Source organism: Nyctereutes procyonoides, unplaced genomic scaffold (genome assembly GCF_905146905.1).
Source record: "Nyctereutes procyonoides isolate TBG_1078 unplaced genomic scaffold, NYPRO_anot_genome, whole genome shotgun sequence".
Classification (NCBI taxonomy): Eukaryota; Metazoa; Chordata; class Mammalia; order Carnivora; family Canidae; genus Nyctereutes; species Nyctereutes procyonoides.
Window position 1 is genome coordinate 267,542 of NW_026575123.1, and position 27,300 is coordinate 294,841.

The 27,300-nt window shown below is 42.0% G+C and overlaps 1 protein-coding gene across 1 annotated transcript in view; it reads left to right on the top strand.

The window, feature by feature from the left end:
- The first annotated feature begins 2,342 nt into the window (after window positions 1-2,342).
- A2ML1 (alpha-2-macroglobulin like 1) overlaps window positions 2,343-27,300 on the top strand; it is a 40,152-nt gene continuing 15,194 nt past the window's right edge. Inside the window, exons 1-21 of the mRNA XM_055336783.1 lie at window positions 2,343-2,410; window positions 3,131-3,314; window positions 3,653-3,815; window positions 4,388-4,440; window positions 8,438-8,458; window positions 9,419-9,578; window positions 9,843-9,927; window positions 10,629-10,755; window positions 11,870-11,984; window positions 12,311-12,420; window positions 14,626-14,793; window positions 17,057-17,284; window positions 19,236-19,296; window positions 19,547-19,692; window positions 20,641-20,790; window positions 21,361-21,519; window positions 22,783-22,876; window positions 23,238-23,358; window positions 24,398-24,626; window positions 24,757-24,883; window positions 26,476-26,597. Coding sequence (XP_055192758.1) covers window positions 2,346-2,410; window positions 3,131-3,314; window positions 3,653-3,815; window positions 4,388-4,440; window positions 8,438-8,458; window positions 9,419-9,578; window positions 9,843-9,927; window positions 10,629-10,755; window positions 11,870-11,984; window positions 12,311-12,420; window positions 14,626-14,793; window positions 17,057-17,284; window positions 19,236-19,296; window positions 19,547-19,692; window positions 20,641-20,790; window positions 21,361-21,519; window positions 22,783-22,876; window positions 23,238-23,358; window positions 24,398-24,626; window positions 24,757-24,883; window positions 26,476-26,597 — 2,688 coding nt within the window. The 5' untranslated portion in view covers window positions 2,343-2,345. The remainder of the gene's footprint in view (window positions 2,411-3,130; window positions 3,315-3,652; window positions 3,816-4,387; window positions 4,441-8,437; window positions 8,459-9,418; window positions 9,579-9,842; window positions 9,928-10,628; window positions 10,756-11,869; window positions 11,985-12,310; window positions 12,421-14,625; window positions 14,794-17,056; window positions 17,285-19,235; window positions 19,297-19,546; window positions 19,693-20,640; window positions 20,791-21,360; window positions 21,520-22,782; window positions 22,877-23,237; window positions 23,359-24,397; window positions 24,627-24,756; window positions 24,884-26,475; window positions 26,598-27,300) is intronic.

A 27,300-nucleotide genomic window follows, 5' to 3' on the forward strand; every position in this document is an offset into this window, starting at 1 on the left:
CAGTATTTACTGCTACTCCCCAGAACTTTAAGCTTTTGGAAGGAGTCTGGGCAGCTGAGGCCTTTCCTACAGGATAGATAATACTGCCCTCTATGCCTGCACTACTATGGGAGGCTCTTTTTAGTCTCATTCTTTTGCAGTCTTTTTTTTTTTTAAGGTTTTATTTATTTATTCATGAGATACACACAGAGAGAAGCAGAGACATAGGCAAAGGGAGAAGCAGAGACATAGGCAGAGGGAGAAGCAGGCTCCTCGTGGGAGCCCGATGTGGCACTCGATCCCTGAACCGGGGATCACACCCTGAGCTGAAGGCAGACGCTCAAACGCTGAGCCACCCAGGCATCCCTTTTGCAGTCTTTCTTATGAGCACTTGATAAAGGTCTTAGAAGACATCCTGTAAATAAGTACAAGCTTCCCATGTGGCACACAGAGATTTTTTTGTAGTTATTCTAGCTCACACTAGACCTTTAGTAATTCATTAAAAATTTAGCTATGTTCTTACTTGGTTCTGTGATGGCTTAAATACCTCCCATGTTCTGGCACAGATGAGACGATTCAACACTCAGTCTCTTCTTAGAAGGAACTGTGCCTTCTTGGATTTCAGGCTACTTGAGTTAACCTGCACCTTTCAACTTTTTGGTTCAAGAAAAGTTATAGTGATGCCTGGGTGGCTCAGTGATTGAGCATCTGCCTTTGGCTCAGGTGATGATCCCAGGGTCCTGGGATTGAACCCCACATCAGGCTCCCCACAGGGAGCCTACTTCTCCCTGTGCTTATGTCTCTGCATCGCTCTCTGTGTCTTTCATGAATAAATAAATAAATAAAACCTTAAAAAAAAGTTACAATTTTGCAGCCTATCTATCTTTTTCTCACTATCAGGGATGGAAAAATGCTCTTTCCAGTTTTTTTTTTTACATCCTAAGTGGAAGTGGAACTTCCTACATATTTTTTTTTCCTACATATTGTTTTGTATCATATTCCCTCTTTCCCATCCTGCCATTCAATTAGTATTGCAAACAATTCCCCTTGTCATGGAAATATTATTTTTAATGGCTGTGTATTATTGCTTGATATTAATATAGCAAAATCTTCAACCAATTTTATATTATTGGGCATTGTCACATACCTAACATTTGATTTTCTCAGAATTTTATCCCAATATACTTACTATAGCAGTGGACTCCTTTCTTTAGAGAATCCCCATGTCCAATTCATGTGTCTTTTTGGGGTTGCCAAACGTAGGACTTTATTGTACTGGCCTCTGGGTGATAAGAATGACCCAGGTCTTCTCTGTTGTAGTATCTTGGCTACAATGATCAATTCAGAAGTGAACATGTGAGTAAAGGAGGAACAAAATCCTTCTCAGACATTTCTCGGAGTTGGATAAGAAATTTCTGTCTCTTGGGATCATAGAGCTGGAAGGATTCCCAGCTCCCTCTTCTCCACTACTTGATGGAAATCCTGTGTGCAAGGGGACTGAAAGATTGAGAGAAATGAGTCTTGGCAGTGTCAATGCCTAATTTCAGGCCATAACATTTCCATTTTCTCTGGTTCCTTCAATTCTTCATGTCTGATCCACCTAGTTACCAAAAATTCTTTTTTGTTTAAGTTGGTTTGATTTGGGTTGTTTATTGTTCCAGAAAGTATCCTCACAAATTCATATTGAAGGTAGCATTCAAGTCTTGCCATTATAAAGAATACAGTGAAGAAGTTTAGGGTTGATAGATCTTTTGCATATATTCAGGCTCTCTCTCCCCATTAAGAAACATTTCCAAAATAGGAGTTGCTGGGTCATAGAAATTGAAAAGGGTTTTGACGTGTGTGAAATTGCCTTCAGAAAAGTTGTCCATTTACACTTTTGTAAGGAGTATATATGTCCCTATTTCTATATAGTCACTCAAATACTGAGTATTATTAATTTTTTAAATTCCCAACTAGATATATACTGCTTTTCTATTGATACTGTTCCCATATCTGTGTTCCCAAGTATGTCTTAATAGAATAATAAAAAGAGAACAAAGATCAAGTGTGCATGGAAATTTGGAATGAAACCAGAAAAAAAGGGAGGAGTCCAAAATTTGTTCTGAGAGATTTCCACTGTGAATACTCAGCCCTGAGTTTTCCCCAGAATAGGTATTAAGGACTGGCTGAGCCAGTATGAATGTATCAGGGAGAAATAAATTTGAGGAAGTGAACAGAAGTCCTACCTAGGGTTACCACCCTAGCCTTAGGCTCTAATAGGTGATTGGCTGTAGCTTTAATCAAAGCTCCTGTGGGGTTGTATATATGTTATAGCATGGATGCAGACTTCTGGTTCCTGCTCTTGAGGAAGTTCACCCACAAGGATGTGGGCTCAACTCCTTCTAGGAATATTGACCCTATCACCAGCCATTGCAGAAAAATATCTCCCGTAAGTGTTTGGTATCAGAGTTGCCTGAAGGCAGAGGGCAGGTGGCTTCTTTTTTTTTTTAAGATTTTACTTATTTATTCATGAGAGACAGACAGAGAGAGAGAGAGAGAGAGGCAGAGACACAGGCAGAGGGAGAAGCAGGCTCCATGCAGGGAGCCCGACATGGGACTCAATCCCGGGACTCCAGGATCACACCCTGGGCTGAAGGCGGCACCAAACCGCTGAGCCACCCAGGCTGCCCAGGGCAGGTGGTTTCTTTGTCTATTTTTCTCAAGTGTAAATATGGGAGAGAACTGATAACCTCTGATTTTAATTTCCTCCTCATCTGTACCTTTTTTGGATCCATTTCTCCTTTATCCAGAGAGAAAAGCAGAGGTACCAAAAGGAAGCTTTAAGAAAGATAATTAAAAAAAAAAAAAAAGATAACGTTAAAATATAGTAGACTCCTCATACTCTGGTCTCTGTAACAGAATTAATTTCCTTTTTGGTCCCTAGGTGTAGGTTCTCAGTGATGGCCTCCTAAATATGGTTGGTTTAAGGCTGTATGTATACTGAGTTATTTGTTATTTGTCTGTTTCTCCATTATAGACAATAAGGTTCACAAAGGCAGAAGCAGTCTGTTTAATTCACTGCTATATGCTGAGTGCTTAGGAGAGGGCTTAACTTTTCATTGAATGAATGAATCATTATTGCCCTGAAATCCTTTTGCTTCCTTAATAGAAACTACCTGGTGACATTACCAGCCCGGCTTAACTTCCCCTCTACCCAGAAAGTTTGTTTGGATCTGAGCCCTGGGTCCCATGATTTAAAATTCACTATTACTCTGGAGACCAAGGACAAGACTCAGAAGTTGCTAGAAACCTCTGGATTGAAGAAGAGGCTCTTACGCTGCACTTCCTTTCCGGTAAGCACACATTCAACCCCAGCTCTGCTTCCTTCCTTCTTATCCTCCTTCCTAGGGACATAGGCAATCTAACTTTAAGTATGATTTCCATTATTTTACTTCTGCCACGGTTTTTAAACCTGTCTCCCCTAAACCTAAACTCAACTCCTGGCTATAATTTATTCACGATTTCCTTGATCTTGGATTTCTTTTTTTAGCTTTTGACTTTAACCTCTAAATACTGTTTCCCTTCTTCTTCCTGGTGATTTGTTTTATGGCCCTACCCTTGCGACTCCCGTCTAACTCAGTTGATTCCATTCTCAATATCCTAATCTACAGAGCTCCCTTCTCTTGTCCAGGTACCACCTCCTGCTGGTGGCACAGAAGAAGTTGCTTCAGTCTGGGTGTCCGGGACTGGAAATAATATCAGCTTTGAGGAGAAGAAAACAGTTCTAATTCAGAGGGAGGGGAATGGCATCTTTATACAAACGGACAAACCTATCTACAGCCCAGGGCAGGAAGGTAAGAGACACACATATGGGATTAAACAAGACAAGGCAAACCGCTGCACATATTCAGAAAGAGGAGCTTTGTGGTTTGGTGGTAGGTCTACGGGACAGGCAGCAGGAACAAAGGTCTGCAAGGATGAAGGGTCACAGATGTTGTATACACTCTGTGCTACATAAGCAGGAGTTAGTGGGTAGAGTTGCTAGTGTGTGTGTATCCGAAACAAAAGTACACATTTTTCCTGGGCTGGAATTTGGCAAGTTTAACTGAGCTGCTGGTCTTAGAGCAAGCTGCTTGTATATGAATATGAAAGCATCAAGGGCATGTGGCTTGAGCCCCTCTTATTTGTATTTTGTGCCTTCTTCCTTATTAGAAGGGCATTCCATTCTAATATTTCCAAGTCAGGAGCCTTGAAGAGAGACCCTTTGGGGCTTTGATCTCTCTTTCAGACTAAGTTTTTTTTTAAAAAAAGTTAAGCCTGATGGGGTTTTGCTGACTCAGAAGTGTGTGTGGGGAAGTAGAAAGGGTGGAAGAAAGATTTGGAGAGGGGGAAATCCCCTTTGTTAATGATGTCTGTTCTGTCCTAGTGCACTTCCGCATTGTCACCCTGAACAGCAGCTTTGTTCCAGTGAATGACAAGGTAAGAATTAAGTTGGGAAGAGTGAAAGAGAGAGGACTAGGGCAGCCTGAGAGTACTAGAGTAGGCAAAAGAAGAGATTCTTCTAACTGTGATGAGGTGAAGTCCTCTGAGATGCAGAATGTTTGTGCTAGCCTCAGGGTGAAGTCTAAACCCTCCTTGTCCTTGCTCCTAAAAACAGACAGAGGTGGGGATCCCTGGGTGGCGCAGCGGTTTGGCGCCTGCCTTTGGCCCAGGGCGCGATCCTGGAGACCCGGGATCGAGTCCCCCGTCGGGGTCCCGGTGCGTGGAGCCTGCTTCTCCCTCTGCCTGTGTCTCTGCCTCTTTCTCTCTCACACTGTGTACCTATCATAAATAAATAAAAATTAAAAAAAAAAAAAACAGACAGAGGTGTCCAGTTCTCAGGTTGATAGCTGAGAACATCAATTAGGTTAACATTCCTGAGAGATGCTCATATCCATTGTCATTTTATTTATTTTTAAAAATATTTTATTTATTTACTTGACAGAGAGAGAGAGAGAGCGTGCACACACAAGCAGGGGAAGAAGGAGAAGCAGAGTCCCCGCAGGGCAGGGAGTGCGATTAGGGACTCAATCCCAGGACCCTGGATCATGACCTGAGCAGAAAGCAGATGCTTAACTGACTGAGCCACACAGGCACCTCTCCCTGACCCATCTTTTTTTACTACAAGGCAAGGTGTTTGATAAAGTAGGCAATTCTCTTAAGACTACATTATGTACCAAAGGTAAAAATGTGGTAACATTTGGCAATTACTTAAATGTTCCTTGAATAACTCAATCCCTAGGATCATAAGCATTACAATACGTTTAATCTCAGTTTAAGGTTTGTGTCATCTTTACTTTTATGAAATACTTACTTCTCGGAGATCCCTGTTACCTTCTTTCTCTTTGGGTCACAGCCGGTGATACATGCTGTGTCATGAAGCTTTTAAAGATAATGATAGGGCAAGCATTATTTTTATTTCCATCTCCATGTTCTCAGAGCTCTTTCCTTTCCCTACAGACAGTGAAGCGATCAGCTTATTGATTAGTAGCTTCCTCCACCACTACCTTCTTCCCCAATTTAGAATTCTTTTTAGTTCTCCTTCCTATCACCTGTGTGCTTTCTTTATCACTCTGGTTTACTATTGTCTACTTATTTCTCAACAGACTGTTAATCCCAGAGCTGAAAGGAGGAAGCACTAGGGCGGAGCATGACCACAGTTTAGTGTTATTTTAGACTACTGCTCCCTGAACGTGGATCTCATTAGTTACCCTTGTTACACTATTTTTCCTCTGCTCAAATTAGACCCCATTACTGATGATTGTTCTGATTTCCATCATTATTCTCTATTTCTGTTGTAAAATTACTCCTTTCTCCTCATGCCACTTCTTTAGCCAGCACCCACTCCAAGTTCCAATTTGAAATACTGAAACTTTGAAATTCCAATTTGAAACCCTGAAATAAACTAAAGGGATTTTACTAAGGAACTGAGGAGAAAAATTGTGAGGTTGCAGAACACAATATTTTATCCTTAGGCAACTTTGAAATACATGTTAGAATAACTGAGCCAATCTAATTTGGTTGCTACAACCATTTACTCAGAAATCTCAGCCTGCTTACAGTTGAAAATGCTCTCTTCCTAGCATTGTTGAACTCTTGTTTTTTTCTAGAGCCTACTTCTGGGTAATTGGTGTCCTCCCTGCTTCTTGACTCTGTGAGAAGAGTACTTTGTCATCTGAGAAGTGTTCTTTTTCTGTAACTTTTAGCAATCCATAGTGGTCTTATTTCTGTCTCCTTATTGTCAATATATCTCCAGTTTGTGAAAGTTTTGTCTCCCCCTTGATCCTAAAAGGCAGCAGAATGTGCCAGCCCAAAATGCACAACTTTGTCATGTGGATTATTTTGAGCTGGAGGCAATCAAGAGCAAGAATACTCAAGAAATTTTTTTACCTCTCCCTTAACTGAGCCACCCAGTGGGTTAAGTGTCTGACTCTTGATTTTGGCTCAGATCAAGTCTCAGGGTTGTAATATCGAGCCCTGCTTTGGGCTCCATGCTTAGCATGGAGTCTGCTTGAGATTCCCTCCCTCTTTTTCTGCCCCTTTCCTTGCTGTGCTCTCTCTCTCTCTCAAATAAATAAAACATATAAAAAAATAAAACAAAAGTAAGTTGCAGACATCTTTACATGTTACTCCTGAACATTTTAGCATGAATCTTTTTAATTTTTTTTTATGATAGTCAGAGAGAGAGAGAGACAGAGACATAGGCAGAGGGAGAAGCAGGCTCCATGCATGCACCGGGAGCCCAACGTGGGATTCGATCCCGGGTCTCCAGGATCGTGCCCTGGGCCAAAGGCAGGCGCTAAACTGCTGCGCCACCCAGGGATCCCAGCCTGAATCTTTTTAAAAGTACATCTTAGGGGTGCCTATGGCTCAGTGGGTGGAGGGTATGATCTTGATCTCAGGAGTGTGAGTTTGAGCTATATGATGGGTGTAGAGATTACTTAAAATTAAAATCTTAAAAAAATACATCTTAAATAATCATGATATCATTTTCAAACCTAAGACAATTAAAAATAATCATTTAATATCATTTAATACCTAGCCTTAAATCATTTTTTAAAATGACTTTACAGGTTTTTTTTTTTTACAGTTTTTTTTTTTCCAAACTAGGATCTGCCCAAATTCATGCATTACAATTGATTAGGTCTTTTAAATTTCTCTTAATTTAAAGTAATCTTATTTTCTCATTATTTACTTCTCTTTTTTTAAAGAGAAAGAGAGAGAAAGAAAGTGATCAGGCTAAATGACTTGTAGACTTTTGAGGAAGCCTCGTCTTATAGAATATTCAACATTGTTGATTTGTCTGATTTATTACTTTCTTGTGTAGTTGAACTTGTTCTCCTATCTTCTGGAAGTAGTTCTGAGGTCTTAATTAGATTTAAGCTAAACATATTCAGCAAAAATATTTATTAGGTAATGCTGTGAACCTCCAATGTATTCTTCAAGAGACCCATAATGTCAGGTTGTCCCATTATTAGTGATGGTGAGTTTGATTACTTGCTCAAGGTGGTGACAGCCTAATTTCTCCAGTGTAAAGGAATGTCTCCTTCTTCTTCTTCTTCTTCTTCTTCTTCTTCTTCTTCTTCTTCTTTTAAGATTTTATTTATTTATTCATGAGAGACACACAGAGAGAGAAACAGAGACACAGGCAGAGGGAGAACCAGGCTCCTTGCAGGGAGCCTGACGTGGGACTCCATCCTGGGGCTCCAGGATCACGACCTGGACTGAGGGCAGCGCTAAACCGCTGAGCCACCCAGGCTGCCCCGAATGTCTTCTTTTTAAACATTTTTTAGTTCTATGCCCAACATGGGGCTTGGACTCACAACCTCGAGATCAAGAGTCACATGCTCTACTGACTGAGCCAGCCGGGTACTCCTGTCTTCTTTTTTTCTAATTGGCGAGTAATTTTGGTGACACTTTGGCACCTAGCCCAATAACCTATTCACCACTAACTGTGTGGTTTTAGCATCCATTTTCTTGAAGTCCTTTGATGGAACTCTTTTAAACAAAATTTTTTTTAGAAATTAAATTTATGATGCTACCAGTGGCATTCAGATAGCACAGGAGGAGACAAGGAGATAGTTGGCTCCCAAGAAGAGGTTTAAAGGTCGGGGAGCCTCCAGATGTTAATACTTTCTTTTAAGGCATGTTGTGGTAGAGCTCGGTCCTGGAGCACTAAAAGATGCTGAAGGGTCGGAAGCCTCATTTCTTCATATTTTCTGGAGACTGGCAATCCCTTTGAGGAAATCTCTTCCCCCTCCTCCCTTAGCTAATAAACGTTTGTTCCAATGTTACCTATATGAGGGCACAAAAGAGTCATTTAGGAAGAAAGAAGTGAATAACAGAGAAAGAAAGAGGCCCTTGTGACCTTTTTGCTTTCAGCTTATTCTTAACACTGCCCCAGCTTTAACTAACGTTATCTGATTTTCCTTTTCAGTACTCCATGGTGGAACTGCAGGTAAGTAGAAGTTTCCTTTTTTTTCCCTGTCAGTTGTGGAAAAGGGGAAATGAATTTGGTGCTAAACCTTGAAGCCAGAAACAGCTCTGAGATCTTGGCCCAGAGCCCAAGACTCTGCCCCAGTCCGAAGCACCCAGAGTTGTACCCAAGCCATGCCTGTTTTCCTGCCTGTGTCCCCCCCACCCTCTCAGTCCTGAACTGCTGAGATAAGAATACCAGGCTTGGTTCAGTACTCCTCTTATTCTAAGAGCTATTGTCATAGACACTCAACAGTTGAATAGGGCAGGAATACCTGTAGGAAGTGCTAAGAAGGAGAGGGACTAGAAGGGTGAATAGGCCACAGCAACCCCTCCCCTGTTCTATTAAACCATCTTTCAAGTATCTTAGATACAATAAACTCCCTCAGCATTGCCCCTAATAGGTAGGAAGAACAAATACTCTTTGTAAAGGACATCCTAAAGCTCACTTTCTGAAATTGACAATAACACCTTTGAGGACTCCGTCTGATTATTTGAATCCACAAGGATGCTTTTTGTCCCAAATGGGATCGGAACTATAGGAAAATTTATTTCCTTTAGTAATAAATTATTTTTTTAAGATTTTATTTATTTATTCATGAGAGGCACACACAGAGAGAGAGAGAGAGAGAGAGAGAGAGAGGCAGAGACACAGGCAGAGGGAGAAGCAGGCTCCCTGCAGGGAGCCTGACGTGGGACTTGATCCTGGATTTCCAGGATCATACCCTGGGCTGAAGGCGGCACTAAATGGCTGAGCCACCGGGGCTGCCCTCATTTAGTAATAAATTATAAATGCAACAGGGAGCTCTTCCTGGGCACAAACCATGGGGAGCATGAACACGGAGTGGGATTCTTTACCTGTGCTTTGCATCTTTACCTGCTTTTTGCAGTGCAGAGTGAGAAACAGGCAGGTACATCATGAGTTTCTTTCTAATGACCACAGGATCCAAATAGCAACAGGATTGCACAGTGGCTGGAAGTGGTACCTCAGCAAGGCATTGCAGACCTATCCTTCCAACTGGCACCAGAGGCAATGCTGGGAACCTATATGGTAGCAGTGGCTGGGGGCATGGCCTTTGGCACCTTCAGTGTGGAAGAATATGGTAGGTGGGAGAATTAGCAGGTCAAAAGGTGGGACATAATCTTGTCCCCAAATCAGCAGAGGTAAAATAAATCTACTATGGGAGGGATTTTTTAATTCATATTGAATCCATGCTAAACCAGCTAATAACTTTAGGAGCATTTTACCTTAATAATCCCCCCTTAATTTAATTAAATTTTGACTGTTTTTATATCCCTCTGCCCAGTCCCTATATGGTCAAATCCTCTTCCTATTTCTTTCCCATTTCGGTTTCCACCCTCTCTAGTGTTGCCTAAGTTTAAGGTGGATGTGGTGGAGCCCAAGCAGTTATCAACAGTGGAAGAGTCCTTCTTAGTCAAGATTTGTTGTAGGTAAGAGTAAAGCTCTGGCTCTGGTGGAGATTAAAGCTCTATTGAGAAGAGTGACAAGGCAATGTTTTGAGGAAAGAGATTATGGGTGCAGTGGTTAAGACTTGAGATATTTTATGTGGTCCAGAATCATGACTTCTCCAAGAATACATTTTCTAATTGTGTTTCTGCCCTTACTTACTTACTTTTTTTTTTTTTTTTTAGATTTTATTTATTTGACAGAGAGCAAACACAAGCAGGGGGAGTGGCAGAGGGAGAGGGAGAAGCAGGCTCCCCATGGAGCAGGGAGCTGGACACAGGGCTCCATCCCAGGACCCTGGGATCTTGACTTGAGCCAAAGGCAGATGCCTAACTGACTGAGCCACCCAGGCACCCTCTGTCTGCTCTTACTTTCCCCTGCTCGCTCAGTCAGCATTATTGACTTAGTGTCTACCTTATGCAGAATACAATATTGAATCCCATGGAGAAATAGGAGTAAGGAGAAAGAAAGACACTATCTCTGTCCTTCAGATGGTTCTTATTGTGTAGTGGCAATATCGTAAGGCTTTGAGTGGAGGTAGGGATGTGAGCAAGACTAGCGAAGGACTGTCATTTCTTTCAGAAGTTAGGGTATAGAAAAGAAGGGAAAGTGGTGTTTAGGAAAAGGAGGGTTGGATCTTAAGTGGAATCTCCCAACTCTGACTTCTTATGCTTTTCTGGGTTAGGTACACCTACGGAAAGCCCATGCTAGGTACAGCACAGGTATCAGTGTGTCAAAAGCCATATAGCTACCATTTTCCAGAGCCAGAACAACAACAGTTACCTGACAGATGCACAAACCTTTCTGGACAGGTGAGTAAATGGGATGTGGAAAAGAACCTTATTCATACGTCCTAATGGGTAACTAAGCACCTGTATAAACAAATCAAGAAAGGAATTTAAGAAATGAAACAGATAAACATGGGGGTAAAAAAGAGAGGCTTTTAACTCTAGAGAACAAACTGAGGGTTGCTGGAAGAGGAGTGGGGGAATGGAGTATCTGGGTGGTGGGCATTAAGGAGGGCACTCGGGATGAGCACTGGATGTTATATATAAGTGATGAATCACAAAATTCTACTAGTGAACCTAATATGTTAACTAACTGGAATTTAAATAAAAATTTTAAAAAGAAAAAAGAATTAAAAAATGGTAAAAAAAAAAAAAAGGGTGGTAAAAAACCCAAAGTAGAAATCATTTCACACAATTATTGCCCTAGTTCCTTTTTCTTTTTTTTTTTCTTTTTAAAGATTTTATTTATTCATTCATGAGAGACACAGAGAGGCAGAGGGAGAAGCAGGCTCCCTGCAGGGAGCCCCATGTGGGACTTAGTCCCAGGACCTGAGATCATGACCTGAGCCAAAAGCAGACGCTCAACCACTGAGTCAACCAGGTGCCCCTTATTGCCCTAGTTCCAAAGAACAGAGCAGTCTTCTTTATTCTAAACAGATGAATTTTTTTAGAATTCTATCACAGACTCAAGAAATTAACCTAAATCCTTGGAAGGTACGATTTTCCTTCCCTGCAGTTGGTTCTTTGCCCCCTTTCATATCTTGGACCTTCAAAGTTATTCATGATTGTATATATGCAGTTGTAGACTACGTTATAGTTGAGTTTTTCTGTTTTAAAGGTGGAGAGACTAGAGCATGGAGATAAGAATTTCTTTCTTAGGGATGCCTGGGTGGTCAGTGGTTGAGCGTCTGCCTTCAACCCAGGTCATGATCCCAGGGTCCTGGGATCGAATCCAACTTCGGGCTCCCTGCAGGGAGCCCACTTCTCTGTCTGCCCATGTCTTTGCCTCTCTCTCAATGTCTCTCATGAATAAATAAAAAAAATCTTTGGGGGGGGGAGAATTTCTATGGTACATTATGAAATGGGAGTAAAAGTTAGGTTATTCATCCTCTTTCTCTCTCCCTGATTGCGTCTCTAGACTGACAAAGCAGGATGCTTCTCAGATTCTGTGGACATGTCTACCTTCAACCTCACTGGGTATATGTACAGCCACAGCATCAATATTGTGGCTATTGTGGTGGAAGAAGGAACAGGTAAGTGGGATATTCCTTGGTTCATTAAGAAAAGAGAAAGGAGAAGGGCTATTCCAGACTTACTCAGAGGATTTAAGACTTACCCTCATTAGTGTTTGGAAATGACTGTTCCTAGTTCATAGTCAAAGGAAAATGCTAGATTCCAATCTGTCATCCATTACCTATTTCCCCAAAAGTTTGAGGAGGAGGAGTTTGTTTGGATCTTTGGCCAGAAATATGTTCAGCTTTATATTTCCAGTAGCACCATCCTTTCAGGGATTTTATGTTAAACGTGAAGATGAGGATATCAGGTTTTTAGGTTGTCTATGTCTGGTTTCCCTCTGCAGGAGTAGAGGCCAATACTACTCAGGATATCTACATTTCTTCACAAATGGGATCAATAACCTTTGAAGACACCAAAAATTTTTATTACCCCAATTTTCCCTTCAGTGGGAAGGTATGTTAAAATTTGGTCTACACAAAAAAATGCTTTACCATCCACTGTTGCCTTCTTCCTGTAGACATATAATAATGTCTAATTTAGCATTGTTTGGGATCCCTGGGTGGCGCAGTGGTTTGGCGCCTGCCTTTGGCCCAGGGCGCGATCCTGGAGACCCGGGATCGAATCCCACATCAGGCTCCAGGTGCATGGAGCCTGCTTCTCCCTCTGCCTGTGTCTCTGCCTCTCTCTCTCTCTCTGACCATCATAAATAAATAAAAATTAAAAAAAATATTAAAAAAATAATTTAGCATTGTTTTTAGTACTTTACACATTTACTTATCTAATCTTTATTAGAATACAATGAGGTAGACACTACTATTAGCCTCATTTTACAGATGAAGAGACTGAGGCACAGAGAAGTTAAGTGATTTTCCAGAAGTTATACAGCTGGTAAGTGGCAACTAAGATCAAACCCAGGCAGCTTGCATACAGAGTATATACTCTAAATTCCTTAAGCTGTGCTGCCCTTAATTTCACGAGATGTGTTTTGAATATTAATGTGACGTTATTGCCTGTCCCAATGCCAGGGGCTCATATTCTAATGTTTAAGTTTTTGAATTTGGGACTCCTGGGTGCCTCAGTGGTTGAATGTCTGCCTTTGGATCAGGGTATGATTCTGGAGTCCCAGGTTTGAGTCTCACATCAGGCTCCTGCGAGGAGTCCGCTTCTCCCTCTGCCTATGTCTCTGCCTCTCTCTGTGTGTCTCAGGAATAAATAAAATCTTAAAAATCAATCAACCAATCAATCTGAATTTTATACCTGCAAGGAAGGTCTAAAGGTCTAAAGAAATCATCTAGTGTGGCTCCTTATCTAAGTAAGATTAATGTTAAATTTTCCTCAACAGAGAGCCATTTACAGCTCCATTTAAAAAAAATTATTTATTTATTTGAGACAGAGAGAGAGAGAGAAAGAAAATGAGTGGGGATGGGGGAAGGGTAGAGGGAGAGGGCAAAGCAGACTCCCTGCTTAACAGGAAACCCCACATGGGGGATCCCTGGGTGGCGCAGCGGTTTGGCGCCTGCCTTTGGCCCAGGGCGCGATCCTGGAGACCCGGGATCGAGTCCCACGTCGGGCTCCCTGCATGGAGCCTGCTTCTCCCTCTGCCTGTGTCTCTGCCTCTCTTTCTCTCTCTCTCTCTGTGACTATCATAAAATAAATAAAAATAAAAAATAAAAAAAAGGAAACCCCACATGGGGCTTGATCCCAGGGCTCCAAGATCATGACCTGAGTCAAAAACAGACACTTAATTGACTGAGCCACCTAGGCACCCACCATTTACAGCTCCTTAAACTGTTTTTTCAGAGACTTAAAATATTGTTAGTGTCTTCTTTCTTTCTTTTTAAAAAAAACATTTATTTAAGTAATCTCTATGCCCAATGTAGGGCTTGAACTCATGACCCCCAGATAAAGAGGTGCTTACTCTACTGACTGAGCCAGCCAGGTGCCTTGCCTGTCTTCTTTCTGATACTTAAAAAATCTATCCCTCTCTTCAGCTTATATTTTTTAACTTCCAAATAACTGCTCCACAGAATAACCTTGTATATTTTTAGATACATTTAGATCCATCCTTAGTCATTTTTTCTCTAGACCAAGAGTGATCCACATTTTCTTAGGGCCTAAGGATTATACAATTTGGGAGTAAAAGGGGACTCTTTTAAAAAATTAAAGCAAAATAGTGTACAGAGAGCCTTGGAAGGGGCCTGTGTAAATCAAGGGTCCTAGAGTTTCTTTCTTTTTTTTTTTTTTTTTAATTTTTTATTTATTTATTTATGATAGTCACACAGAGAGAGAGAGAGAGAGAGGCAGAGACACAGGCAGAGGGAGAAGCAGGCTCCATGCACCGGGAGCCCGACGTGGGATTCGATTCCGGGTCTCCAGGATCGCGCCCTGGGCCAAAGGCAGGCACCAAACCGCTGCGCCACCCAGGGATCCCGGGTCCTAGAGTTTCATTAGTTACATGGCAAATATCCAGGCTGAGCTATTTCTATTTGTTCTCCCTTCTTCATAGATGTTAGTTTCCAATGCTTGAATCACATTTACCTGTTTCTGGGCTCTTTCCTGAAATGTATTCTTTGAGTTTCTTTTATCACCTCACTTTACTTTATACTTGCACCTACTCCAAACCTAACTCTCTAATGCCCTGATAATCTTTATGCCCAGGTAAGAGTTAGGGGCCATGATGGCTCCCTTCTCAAGAATCATCCAGTATTTTTGGTGATTAATGGCATAAATGGAACCATCAACCAGACCCTAACAACTGACAATGATGGCCTTGCTCCCTTCAAGCTGGATACAGTAAATTGGAATGGGAGAGATATTTCTCTGGAGGTAAGGCTTTCCTTAGGGAAAACTTCACACGTTTCTTGTTTCTCTCCCCTCCTCCCTCTTTTGTAATTTCATCTCCATCACTTACCAGTCCTGCTTCCCAGTTGACAAAAGGATTTATTTATTTATGTGTTAATTTATTTTATTTATTTATTTATGAGATGGGGAAGGGCAGAGGGAGAGGGAGAGAGAGTCTCAAGCAGATTACCCGCTGAGGATGGAGCACAGAGCCCAACACCAGGCACAATCCCAGTACCTCAAGATCCTGACCTGAGCCAAAACCAAGTCGGTGTGCACAACCAACTGAGCCACCGGGGTGCCCCAGGTTTTTTTTTTTTTTTTTTTTTTTAATGTCAATCTAATAAATGACCTTTCAGATAAAAATTGTTATTTCTACTAACTCATCTTACAACATATCCCCATCTATTTGATCCTATATTTAAAATCAGAGTAAGGAGGGAAAAATAATTCAAAGTCATTTTCCTCCTTCTATCTTCCTCCTCCCACCTGCCCCAGTCTATTACTCATAACTATGGCAAAAAAGGGATGCCTGGGTGGCTCAGCAGTTGAGCATCTGCCTTTGGCTGAGGGCATGATTCTGGGTCAAGTCCCACATCGGGCTCCCTGTGAGGAGCCTGCTTCTCCCTCTGCCTATGCCTCTGCCTCTCTTTCTGTGTGTCTCTCATCAATAAATAAATAAATCTTAAAAAAAATGACAAAGAAGAAAACTCTAGGTTTTGGACAACTTATAGGAAAGTCTACTAACATCGGTTATCGACTGTGACACAATGCTGCTCAACAAACAACTACAAAACTTTAGTATGATACAACAAGCATTTATTGCTCGTGCATCTGGGGTAGTCAGGCCACTCACTCCTCACGGCAGCATTTTGGTATATAGTGGAGTGACATAAGGGCTGAATTATAGCTATGAAGTAAGGGGCAATTATGGATGATAAACCTTCATGGACTGATGCAGAGGATATAGACAAGCATGACTAAGATTACACAGAAATTAAAGAATACATCCTATGGAAAATAAAACTAGGCATAAAGGACAACAAGATTATTATAACTTAGAGGTAGTTATTTCTAAGTAGAGTGAGAGCCTCGTGTAAAGAACTAAATTAGCCACCACACAAATTGTATGTGTTTGCTTAAGTAGTATGGCTGAATGATGGCATTAACAGCACAATTCCTCCCTCCTTGGATTAATGTCCTTTATCATATAATCTTACAATGAATGCCCTGTTAGCCTAACTGCAAGCCCACCACGTGACTTGCTGGGAATGGGATGTGAGCATAAGCAAGCTAAGTAGAGGCCTAGAAAAACCCTTGGGGAGTACACTTTTACTCTTGCATCTCACTGTTGCCATAAGAATATACTCAGGACAGGGATGCCTGGGTAGCTCAGTGGTTGAGCATCTGCCTTCAGCTCAGGGCATGATCCCTGGTCCTGGGATTGAGTCCTACATCAGGTTCCCTGCAGAAAGCCTGCTTCTCCCTCTGCCAATGTCTGCCTCTCTCTCTCTCTGTTCTCATGAATAAATATATAAATAAAATATTTAAAATACATATATATATATACACACACACACACATATACATACCCAGGACAGCTTGCCAGAGCATGGGAGACTGGCCTTCAGTCAGTTGATCCGCACACATGTAAGAAAGCCCACCAAGATAAGCAGAGTCACGTGGTGGGCTTGCAGTTAGGCTAACAGGGCATTCATTGTAAGATTATATGATAAAGGACATTAATCCAAGGAGGGAGGAATTGTGCTGTTAATGCCATCATTCAGCCATACTACTTAAGCAAACACATACAATTTGTGTGGTGGCTAATTTAGTTCTTTACACGAGGCTCTCACTCTACTTAGAAATAACTACCTCTAAGTTATAATAATCTTGTTGTCCTTTATGCCTAGTTTTATTTTCCATAGGATGTATTCTTTAATTTCTGTGTAATCTTAGTCATGCTTGTCTATATCCTCTGCATCAGTCCATGAAGGTTTATCATCCATAATTGCCCCTTACTTCATAGCTATAATTCAGCCCTTATGTCACTCCACTATATACCAAAATGCTGCCGTGAGGAGTTTCTCAACCATCCTTGGTTGGACCTATTGTAAAATATCTACATGCCATTCTTAGGCAATGAAGATTTGATTGAGAGAGATCTGTTTAAAAACCATAACAAGTCCATGGGCTTAATATGGTTGGGGTATATGTTAAAAGCCTTTTTCTATCTCTCTTTTCTTAGGGCAGATTCCAAATGGAAGATTTGGTATATAATCCAGGAGAGAGGCCTCATTACTACCAAAATGATTATCTGCACCTGCAGGCCTTCTACAACACAACTCAGAGCTTCCTTGGCATCCACCCGCTAAGTGGACTCTTGGCATGTGGCCAGCCCCAGGAAGTGCTGGTGGACTATTACATTGATCCAGCTGATGCAAACCCTGACCAGGAAATCATCTTCTCCTACTATGTGAGACAGGGAAATGAGGGCTGGTGAAAGTGAACTGGGGAAGGAAAGGAAATGAGGAGAGTGAGCTGGAGAGGGTGAATAGACTGTCTAGAGATGTAATGCAAGTCACATAGGTAATTTCAAAATGCTTAGAAGCCATATTTAAAAAATTAAAAGAATAGGTAAAACTAATTCAATCTATTTATTTAAAAGGATTTATTGATTTATGAGAGAGAGTGAGAAGACATATGCACAAGTAGGGGGAGGGGCAGAGGAAGAGGGAGAGAGAGAATCCCAGGCAGATTCTCCACTGAGCATGGAGACTGACCTGGAGCTCCATCCCAGGACCCCAAGATCATGATCTGAGCCAAATCAAGAGTCTGTCACTTAAAAAAAAAAAAAGAAAAAAAAAAAAAGAGAGAGTCTGCCACTTAATTGACTGAGCCAGCCAGGCACCCTTATGTAAAACTAATTTTAAAAATATATTTTAGGGGCACCCGGCTGGCTCAGTTGGGGGAATGTGTGGCTTTTGATCTTGGGGTCATGAGTTCAAGCCCTATATTGGGTATGGAGATTCCTTAAGTAATTAAACTAAAAAAAAATTTTTTAAGTATTTTATTTAACCAATGATCATATATACCTAACATATGATCATGAAATCCACATCAAAATTATTAATAGATATTTCACATTTTTTGTTTCAGCTGAGTTTCAAGTCTTTGAAACTCAAAGTATGTATTTTATTGTAGCCACATATCAAAGGCTCCAGCAGTCACTTGTGGCTAGTGGCTAGCATATTGCACAGTGTAAGTGCAAAGGATGAGGGGAGATGAGAAAAAAGAAATTTTAAACAGGAAAATTGTGTGGGAAGATAAAATGAGGAATTAAGGACAAAACATTGCTGGCCAGGGTTGATTGGGAGCTGGGTGGGTGAGGGAGGGAGAGAGGGAGGAAGGTATGGGACTCAATAAATTTCATGGTGTTTCATTGGTCAATATTTACAAATAGATGATAAAGGTTAAAATTAATATGAATAGCAGCTTTGTTGTGGAAAGCTATAACTTGTAGCTTGCAGGAAATGTGTAAAGATAAGCAGCTTTATTGGTCACCTTGGTGATAGTAAGGAATTAGATTTGTGTAAATACTGGGTTTGATGGCACAGAATCTCTCCTCTTATCATCCTCTCAAAGTTTCTGAAGGATTTTTCTCCCCATTGACTCATTTCAGTGTATTCATCAAGCTGAAACAATCAGCCTGACACAACAGAATGAGGAGTCAGGGTGATAGAACACGCACTACCTTCCAGGACAGGGATGTGGTGAGGTCCAGGAGAAGTAGCCAGGCTGATTAGCATAGAAGGGCTGAGTGTCAGCTGGGAGTCTGAGGAGCTGGCTATAAAGCTGTTGACAGCAGTCTGAGGTGACAGCTCTGCTTAGAAAGTTTCACTGAATTTGATTTCAAGGGAGTGAACAGGAAGGAAAAGGAAAGTCAGAGGATTTCTCCTCCAGAGACTCAAATGTCAGAGAGCTCAAGGTAGTTTAAAGGATACTCATTTCCGTTGAATTTTTAATTAAGTGATCATAAGAAAAAAGGTAATGAAGATGGATTTTAGGTAACTTAATGTTATTAAAATTACAAAAGAATAAAACCTGAAGACCTTCAAGAATTGGCGGATAGCTATCTGTTGTGAAGAGTGGTTTCTCTTCTATTTGGGCCCAAGGTACTAAGACCTTTGTCTCCTCCCATCTACCCCTGTGGTTCTCAGGCAGACCCCAAGGAGGAAGAGTCATCAGGACTCTTGGCACCATCTGACATTTGACAAACTGATGGACACTGCCTGAAGTATTGGCCCAGGCACTGGAGCTATGAAAGGAACCTCTCCTTACAGAGGGCAGGGATACTCCAGAGTAGGGTCAAGTCTAAAGTCCTATCATTTCTGTACTGTTGATTTTTTTCCCCCTTCTTTTTTTAGTTAATAGGGAAAGGGCACTTGGAGATGGAGGGGCAGAAACACCTGAACTCTGAGAAGGAAGGTGAGTGTTCATGTTTCTGTTGAAAGACCAAGGATATTTTGAACTTCCAGGAAATATTGTTATACTAGAAGCAAAAGAAGAAGCAACAAGAACAGGACACTAGTGATAACCACAGGAGGACAGGAAAATGGGAAGTAACTTGTACTACAAGGCCTATAGCTGGCCCAATGAGAAGAGCAGTCATGTGGTTGGAGATTATTGGTCGACAAGTGTGCATTCTCATCTCTGTGTATTCTCTTTTCTTTTTCAGGAATGAAAGGCTCCTTCTCCCTCTCACTGACCTTCAATTCCAGACTAGCCCCTGATCCTTCCCTAGTGGTCTATGCCATTTTTCCCAGTGGAGGCATTATAGCTGACAAAATTCAGTTCTCAGTAGAGATGTGTTTTGACAATCAGGTAAAATGGCAGTTGAGGAAGCTGAAGAAAAGGTCTGGGCATGGGCATAGAGATCTTGTGTATGCTGGGGTTGGAAATCAGGCAGATGCAGGGAAATAAGATCATATTGAAGTTAATGTCATTATTTTTTTAATGTCATTATTGTATTTATATTTTCAGTATGTTTTTGCTGAAATCTATCTCCTGCTTCTTTTTAAGAAGTCCTGCAGGGGCGGGGGGGGGGGGGAAGAACTTCTGCTGGGAGAGGCATCTGGGTGGCTCATAGGTTAGGAATCTGCCTTTGGCTCAGGGTGTGATCCCTGGGTCCCAGGATCGAGTCCTACCTACATCAGGCTCCCCGCATGGAGCCTGCTTCTCCCTCTGCCTGTGTCTCTGCCTCTCTCTCTGTGTCTCTCATGAATAAATAAAATATTTAAAAGAAAAAAAAGAAGAAGTCCCTGCTGGGAAATTGTATATTCTATTTGGCTATTTTTTCTTTCTTTCTTTCTTTCTTTTTTTCTTTTTTTTTTTTTTTTTTTTTAGTTATTTATGATAGTCACACACAGAGAGAGAGAGAGAGAGGCAGAGACACAGGCAGAGGGAGAAGCAGGCTCTAGGCACCGGGAGCCCAACGTGGGATTCGATCCCGGGTCTCCAAGATCACGCCCTGGGCAAAGGCAGGCGCCAAACCGCTGCGCCACCCAGGGATCCCTGGCTATTCTTTCTTTCTAGTTTTTGTCTCTTAAACTTTCTATATTATTCTGTGCTATGCTGCTTACTTTTCCCAATTGTACCACAAGATGTGTGTTCTAAAAGGGCTAGACTTTACAAAAAAAAAAATCAGTATAAAAGTGAGAGAATGGTCTTGAACACGGGAGTTGGGGCATATTGGCTGATGATCCAGATTACATTGTTTCTCTTCCTCTCCAGGCTGACCTGACCCACAAGTTATAATTTTCCTTTCTGCAGGTTTCCCTTGGCTTTTCACCTTCCCAGCAGCTTCCAGGAGCAGATGTGGAACTACAGCTACAGGCAGCTCCTGGATCGCTGTGTGCAGTCCGGGCTGTGGATGAGAGTGTCTCACTGCTTAGGCCGGAGAGAGAGCTAAGCAACAACTCTGTGAGCAGTCTGCTAATGGATGGGGAAGAGGGATTTGGCAGAGAAGACAGTTTGATTGAATTAGAATAGAAGATGGATTTCAGGGAGTGGGAAAGAAAATCTGAGGGAAATAGTGTACCACTACAAGGTGGTAGGAAAGCTGGTGTGGAAGTGAAGGTAAAACAATAGTGAGAAAGGCATGGTTCATGTGGACATAGAGGTAGAAAAGGTGTGATAGGGGATAAGGGTGAAATATTATTGAAAAAAGTAAGAGAGAGATGAAAATTTAAAAGATAGGGAAGGGGTAGTGTGCCTGGGAGGCTTAGTTGGTTAACTGTTCAACTCTTGATGTCAGCTCAGGTCTTGGTCTTGGGTCTTGAGTTCAAGTTCCACCTTGGACCCCATGCTGGGTGTGGAGCCTACTTAAAAAAAGTAAGGAAAGGATTATGGTGGAACAAATACAGGAAGAATTCTGGAGTAATGAAGAGAAATAATACAAGAGCGGTGAACTATGGCACAAGACTCTGAGAGAAATTTTTCAACTGATTTCACTTTGTCAGTAGTTTATTTCCTTTTCCTCTCGTATTTCAGGTCTATAGGATGTTCTCATTCTGGTATGGCCACTACCCCTATCAGGTGGCTGAATATGATGAGTGTCCAGTGTCTGGCCCCTGGTATGCTCCTCAACCCCTCTCAGCTATGTGGAGGCCTTGGTTCTCTGAAGGCATGGACCTTTTTCATCTTTTCCAGGTAAATGTTCTCACCCATTGTTCTTATAGAAACAATGGTGGTGGGGTGAGGTGAGGAAGGAAAATCCATATCTAAAAAAAATGAGGGACTCATGTGGGCACTGAAGGATAAAATCTTGGAAGAAACTCCTGATGTGTGAAGTAGCTTCCCTTGGTCCTTATGCTTGAACGAGGGTCCCATTTGTGCAATTGCATTGGAAGAGAGCCATTGTGAGAGGCTGTGTTCAGCCTCTCTCTGTCCCTAAGCAAACTGATTTCCATGGGATCAATCAAGAAGGAAAAATGAGGAAAGGTAGACCAGGGGTCTCTTAACATTATTATAAAAAATACTACATGAGTAGAAATTGAGTTCTTTATGTGTGAGCAGAAGTTGGGGATCTATGGCCCAAAGCCAATCAGGAAGTCTCTGAAGGAACCATGTCTTGTTCAGCTTTGTAGTCTCTCTAATGACTGATCCTTCCTAACACTCAATGTATTTTTGTTGAATTGGCTGAGCTGATTTGACGCCTGCCCTCAGAAAGTTCAGTCTAAATTAAATAGTAAGGACACAGTGACTAATATTTGGAAGAAGCATTAAACATATTTGAAAATAAAATAAGTGGAATACTATTCAGCCATAAAAAGGAATGAAATTTTGCCATTTGTGACAACATGGATAGATCCTGAGGGTATTCTGCTAAGTGAAAAAAGTCAGAGAAAGACAAATACCATACAACCTCACTTATATGTGGAATCTAAAAATAAATGACAACAACAGCAAAACCAAACTCATGGATACACAGAATAATTTGGTGGTTGCCAGAGGCAGGGGGCCTGGGGTGGGCAAAATGAGTGAAGGTTGTCAAAAGGTTCAGACATCCAGTTATAAAAGAAATAAGTTCTGGGGATGTAATGTACAGCATGGGGACATCATGGTTGACATTGCACTGCATATTTGAAAGTTGCTAAAGAATAGATCTTCAAAGTGCTCATCACAAGAAAAAAAAATTTTTGTAACGATGTATGGTGATGGATGTTAACTAGACTTTTTGTGGTGATCATTTTGAAAAGTATATATTTAAAAAATTGAAAACCTTTCACATTAGCTGACAGAAGTGAACACACCTTGGTGGCTAGGTATTGGGTATTAACCACCAGTCTCACAATTAATAGGAAAAGAATATCTTGGCTCAGTCCTCGAGAGTGGAATTCCTAGGCAGTTGCCCTGGTGGTAAGGGAAGGGACCACCTTAACACTTCACTCTGGTTTCTTTGGTGCCTATCAGGGCATGGGCCTGAAAATACTGTCCAATGCCAAAATTAAGAAGCCAGTAGATTGCATTCACCAGCCTCTGAAATACGGCTTTTCAATGAGTGAAGGTAAGCTACCTGTGTGACCTGTGGCTCCTCTGAGATGTTTAAATCATGGCACTTGAAACTCTGTCCCTGCACTGAGCCTCTAGCTTCAGGACAGCAATGGGCTGTGGGTCATAGAAGCAGGTAGGGGAGAGCTTTTGAAGCCTGAATCCCTTACTTCTTCATCCCCTGGCCAAATCTCCTCATCTGTCACTTCCCCCTGATGGCCTTATGACTAGTCAGTTCTTCAGAGGTCCTTCCCTCTTGTCTCTGACTGGATGTTCTCTGTTTCCCTCTAAATTTCTTCCTAGTAGTTTGGACTCAAGTTATCTTACAACAGAAGTCTTCCGTTTCCCCCCAATTCCCTTATTTTTGTTTTCCTTAGCAAATTATAATATTGGTAAAGTGAATTCTGAGTCATCATCTTCTTCATCACTTCAGTCAGAGGATTCTCAGGTCCGCCAGTACTTCCCGGAGACCTGGCTCTGGGATCTGTTTCCTATTGGGTAAGTGATGCTTCAGAGGTACTGCAGAGAACTCACACTCAGGTCATTTCTAATGAATCTAAGTCTCAAGCAAAGAAAGTTTAATGGTGATATGGGAAATTGCTTCTTTCCCTGAATTCTTAGGGAATTATAGACAGTCCTTCAAAACAAACTCACATGTCTCCACATTTACACAGTGCAGACAGCACATTCTGAGTCCAGGTCCAACAAATATAAAGGCACATGTTGACATCAATTCCTGCTCACTGCTTACCTGATTTTTTTTTCTCTACAATTTTATTTATTTGACAGAGAGAGAAAGAGCACAAATAGGCAGAGCAGCAGGCAGAGGGAGAGGGAGAAGCAGGCTCCCCAGTGAGCAGAGAGCCTGATGTGGAGCTTTATCCCAGGACCCTGGGATCATGACTGAAGCTGAAGGCAGACTCTTTTTTTTTTGAAGACTTTATTTACTTATTCATGGAAGACACAGAGAGAGGCAGAGACATAGTCAGAAGGAGAAGCGCAGACTCCCTGCAGGGGACCCGATGCAGGACTTGATCCCAGTACTCAAGGATCACACTTTGAGCAGAAGGCAGTCGCCCAACCACTGAGCCACCCAGGCGCCCCTTACCTGCTCATTATCCATGAACGAATGACATAATGACAAGCCTCATCTTATCCCAAGGCACATGTGTCCAGCAGCCCCATGAAAAGATGCTCAATATCACTAATCATCAGAGATATGCAACTCAAAACCCCAATGAGATATCACCTCACAGATTCAGAGGGCACTGGCCTCTTTCAGATATGTTTGCACACATGTGCCCACCTTTACTCACTCACCCCCTCACATACTCAGTTACCCCCTTTCTCCATATTCCTAGCCACCTACTTGAAGGTTCACACTCTGAGATTTGCCTGTTCCTCAGCTCAGTTGGCTTTTTATATCCCTCCACCATCAGCAACAACAAAAAATGACTTTGGCAGTGAATATCTATAGCTTAATTCACAATGTTCTCCTCCTGCTATGTACCTCACTCGGGTTCTTGTGTCCTCACAGTGACTCAGGGAAGGAGGCTGTCCATCTTACAGTTCCTGATACCATCACTGAGTGGAAGGCCATGACTTTTTGTACCTCTCAGTCCAGCGGCTTTGGTCTTTCACCTACTGTTGGACTGACTGCTTTCAAGCCATTCTTTGTTGACCTGACTCTCCCTTACTCAGTAGTTCGTGGGGAATCCTTTCGCCTTACTGCCACCATCTTCAATTATCTAAAGGACTGCATCAGGGTAAGACCTGGGGATACAGGAAGCAGATGTCCCTGGAAAAGAGATGAGATGTATCTCCACCCCCACATTTTCCTAAGCCTCTGTGGGTTGTTTCCTGTACTCAGACCCTTTATTTCTTAAACATCTGTAGGTTCAGACTAATCTGGCTACATCAGATAAATACCAGGTGGAACCGTGGACAGATTCTCAGGGATCCAGCTGTCTCTGTGCTGATGAAGCAAAAACGTATCACTGGAATATCACAGCTATCAAATTGGGTAAGAGAAGGAAGTGGTAGAGGAATAAAGGAAAGCATAGAGCAAAAGCTCAGTGATTGAGAACTTTACCTTTTCCTGTCCTGCATTTGCTTTTTTCTTTCTTCCTCATTTTGTTTACCTCTATTTTTTCCCTCCTATGTCTATGCTATAAATAAATGAGCAGATGTTTTTTGATAGATCATGAAAAAATTATCCAAACTAGATTATTATGAGTGTGAAAGGGGAGCTTTTAGGGTGTCTGAATGGCTCTGTCCGTTAAGCATCTGCCTTCTGCTCAGGTAATAATCCCAGGATCCTGGAATTGAGTCCCACATCGGGCTCCTGGTTCAGCGGGGAGTCTTCTTCTCCCTCAACTTCTCCCTCTTGCTCGTGCTCTCTCTCACTCTTGCTCTCAAATAAATAAATAAAATCTTAAAAAAAGAAAGGAAAAGGGGAGCTTTTGATATTTATGCCAGGACAAGGGATATATAGTCATGTTACTAATTAAATAGTTACTACGAGTCCACCACTATTCTAACTGCTTGGCATGTAATAACTCATTTAAAACCCTGGTTTTCAGAAGTATTATTTATACTTCTAAAACTATCTATAATATAAATATTCTATCTACTACGGCTTGACAAATCACCCTAAAACTTAGTGGCTTGGGACGCCTGAGTGGCTCAGTCCGTTAAGCATCTGCCTTTGGCTCAGGTCATGATCTCAGGGTCCAGAGTCATGCTCAGTGGGGAGTCCGCTTCTCCCTCTCCCTCTGCTCCCGCCACCCCCTGCTCATGCTGTCATTGTCTCTCAAAGAAATAAAATCCTTTAAAAAACCCAATAATTTAAAGGCTTAAAAGAGCAAACATTTATGATCACCCAGTTTCCATGGGCCAGTAATCTAGGTGCAGAATGTACCAGGGTGCTTCTAGCTCAAGGTCTGTCATGAAATACCAGTCAAGCTGTCAGCAGGGCTGTGTTCTTATCTGGAGACTTGACTAGGAGATGATCCATTTCCACACACCTTCCAAAGTCTCTGCTCCTCACAGGCCACAATTCTTGGCCTCAGCTGTGGGCCAGTAGCCTCATCAGTATCTCATCACATGAATCTTTCCACTGGGTTGCCTCAGGACAGGACAGCTGGCTTCCTGCAGAGCAAGTGGCCCAATAGAAAGAGTGCACCTGAGACAAAAGCTATATTCTTTTTTATAACCTAATCTCAGAAATGGCATCTCATTGCTCCTGCCCTATCCGCCTCATTAAAAGTGAGTCACATAGTCCAGCCCATGCTCTGAGAGGAATTTACACAAGGTGTAAATTTCGGGATGCAGGGATCATTGGGGGCCCTCAGAGGCTGCCTGCCTCACTGGACCACCATTTGGACTTCACCTGGAAGCTTGTTAGAAATGAAAAAAAAAAAAAAAAAGAAAGAAAAAGAAAAGAAATATCAGTATAGGTCTTGCCCCAGATGTACTGAGTCAGTTTGTATTCTAAAAGATCCACAGGTCTTTGCATGCCATTAATTTTAAGAAGCATTGGTCTAGAGGGGAAGAGACCTCTTTGGTACCTCTCGTAATAGGGCTAATGCCTTCCTTTCTCCTTCTTTCTTCCAGGTCATGTAAACTTTACTATCACTACTAAGATTCTGGACAGCAGTGAACTCTGTGGGGGGGAAAAGGGGTTCATTCCAGCAAAGGGCCAGAGTGACACACTTATCAAACCAGTTCTGGTCAAGGTGAGTTTTCTGCAGGCCCAGCTTCGGAGGTGGGGATAGCAGTCACCCCAGGGATGTTGTGTGTGTGTCTAGCTATACTGTGAGTCCCTCACAGGTGTCTCATTCCCACTTCAATCAGGTAGCTCACCTTCCTTCTTCTGTGGTGCCTTTCTGCCCTTAATTATTTGCTTAACCCATTCCAATGCTCTATGAAAGTGCCTAATAGGGGGGATCCCTGGGTGGCGCAGCGGTTTAGTGCCTGCCTTTGGCCCAGGGCGCAATCCTGGAGACCCCGGATCGAATCCCACGTCAGGCTCCCTGCATGGAGCCTGCTTCTCCCTCTGCCTGTGTCTCTGCCTCTCTCTCTCTGTGACTATCATGAATAAATAAAATCTTAAAAAAAAGTGCCTAATACAGTACCTGGTACTTTATTATAGAGACGCACTAAATGTCAGTTTCTCTTATTAAAATCTCTAATATCATCATTAATTGCTTTTCTTATCCCATTATGAACACCATTGTCAGTCCTCCCTCTTAGAAGTTTTCTAAACTTGTCCTTAGCTCTATCCCATTCTCAGAAAGAATTTTATTGATAGGCCCATCACGGCATTGAAATAGAGTTCTCCTGAGTTTCAAAGAGAAACTCTGTTCTCTCCAATTCTAAGAAGCCCTGGAGGCACAGGGAGGGCTTCTCCCCATTTCCCTTCTGCTTCCTGTTCCTTCA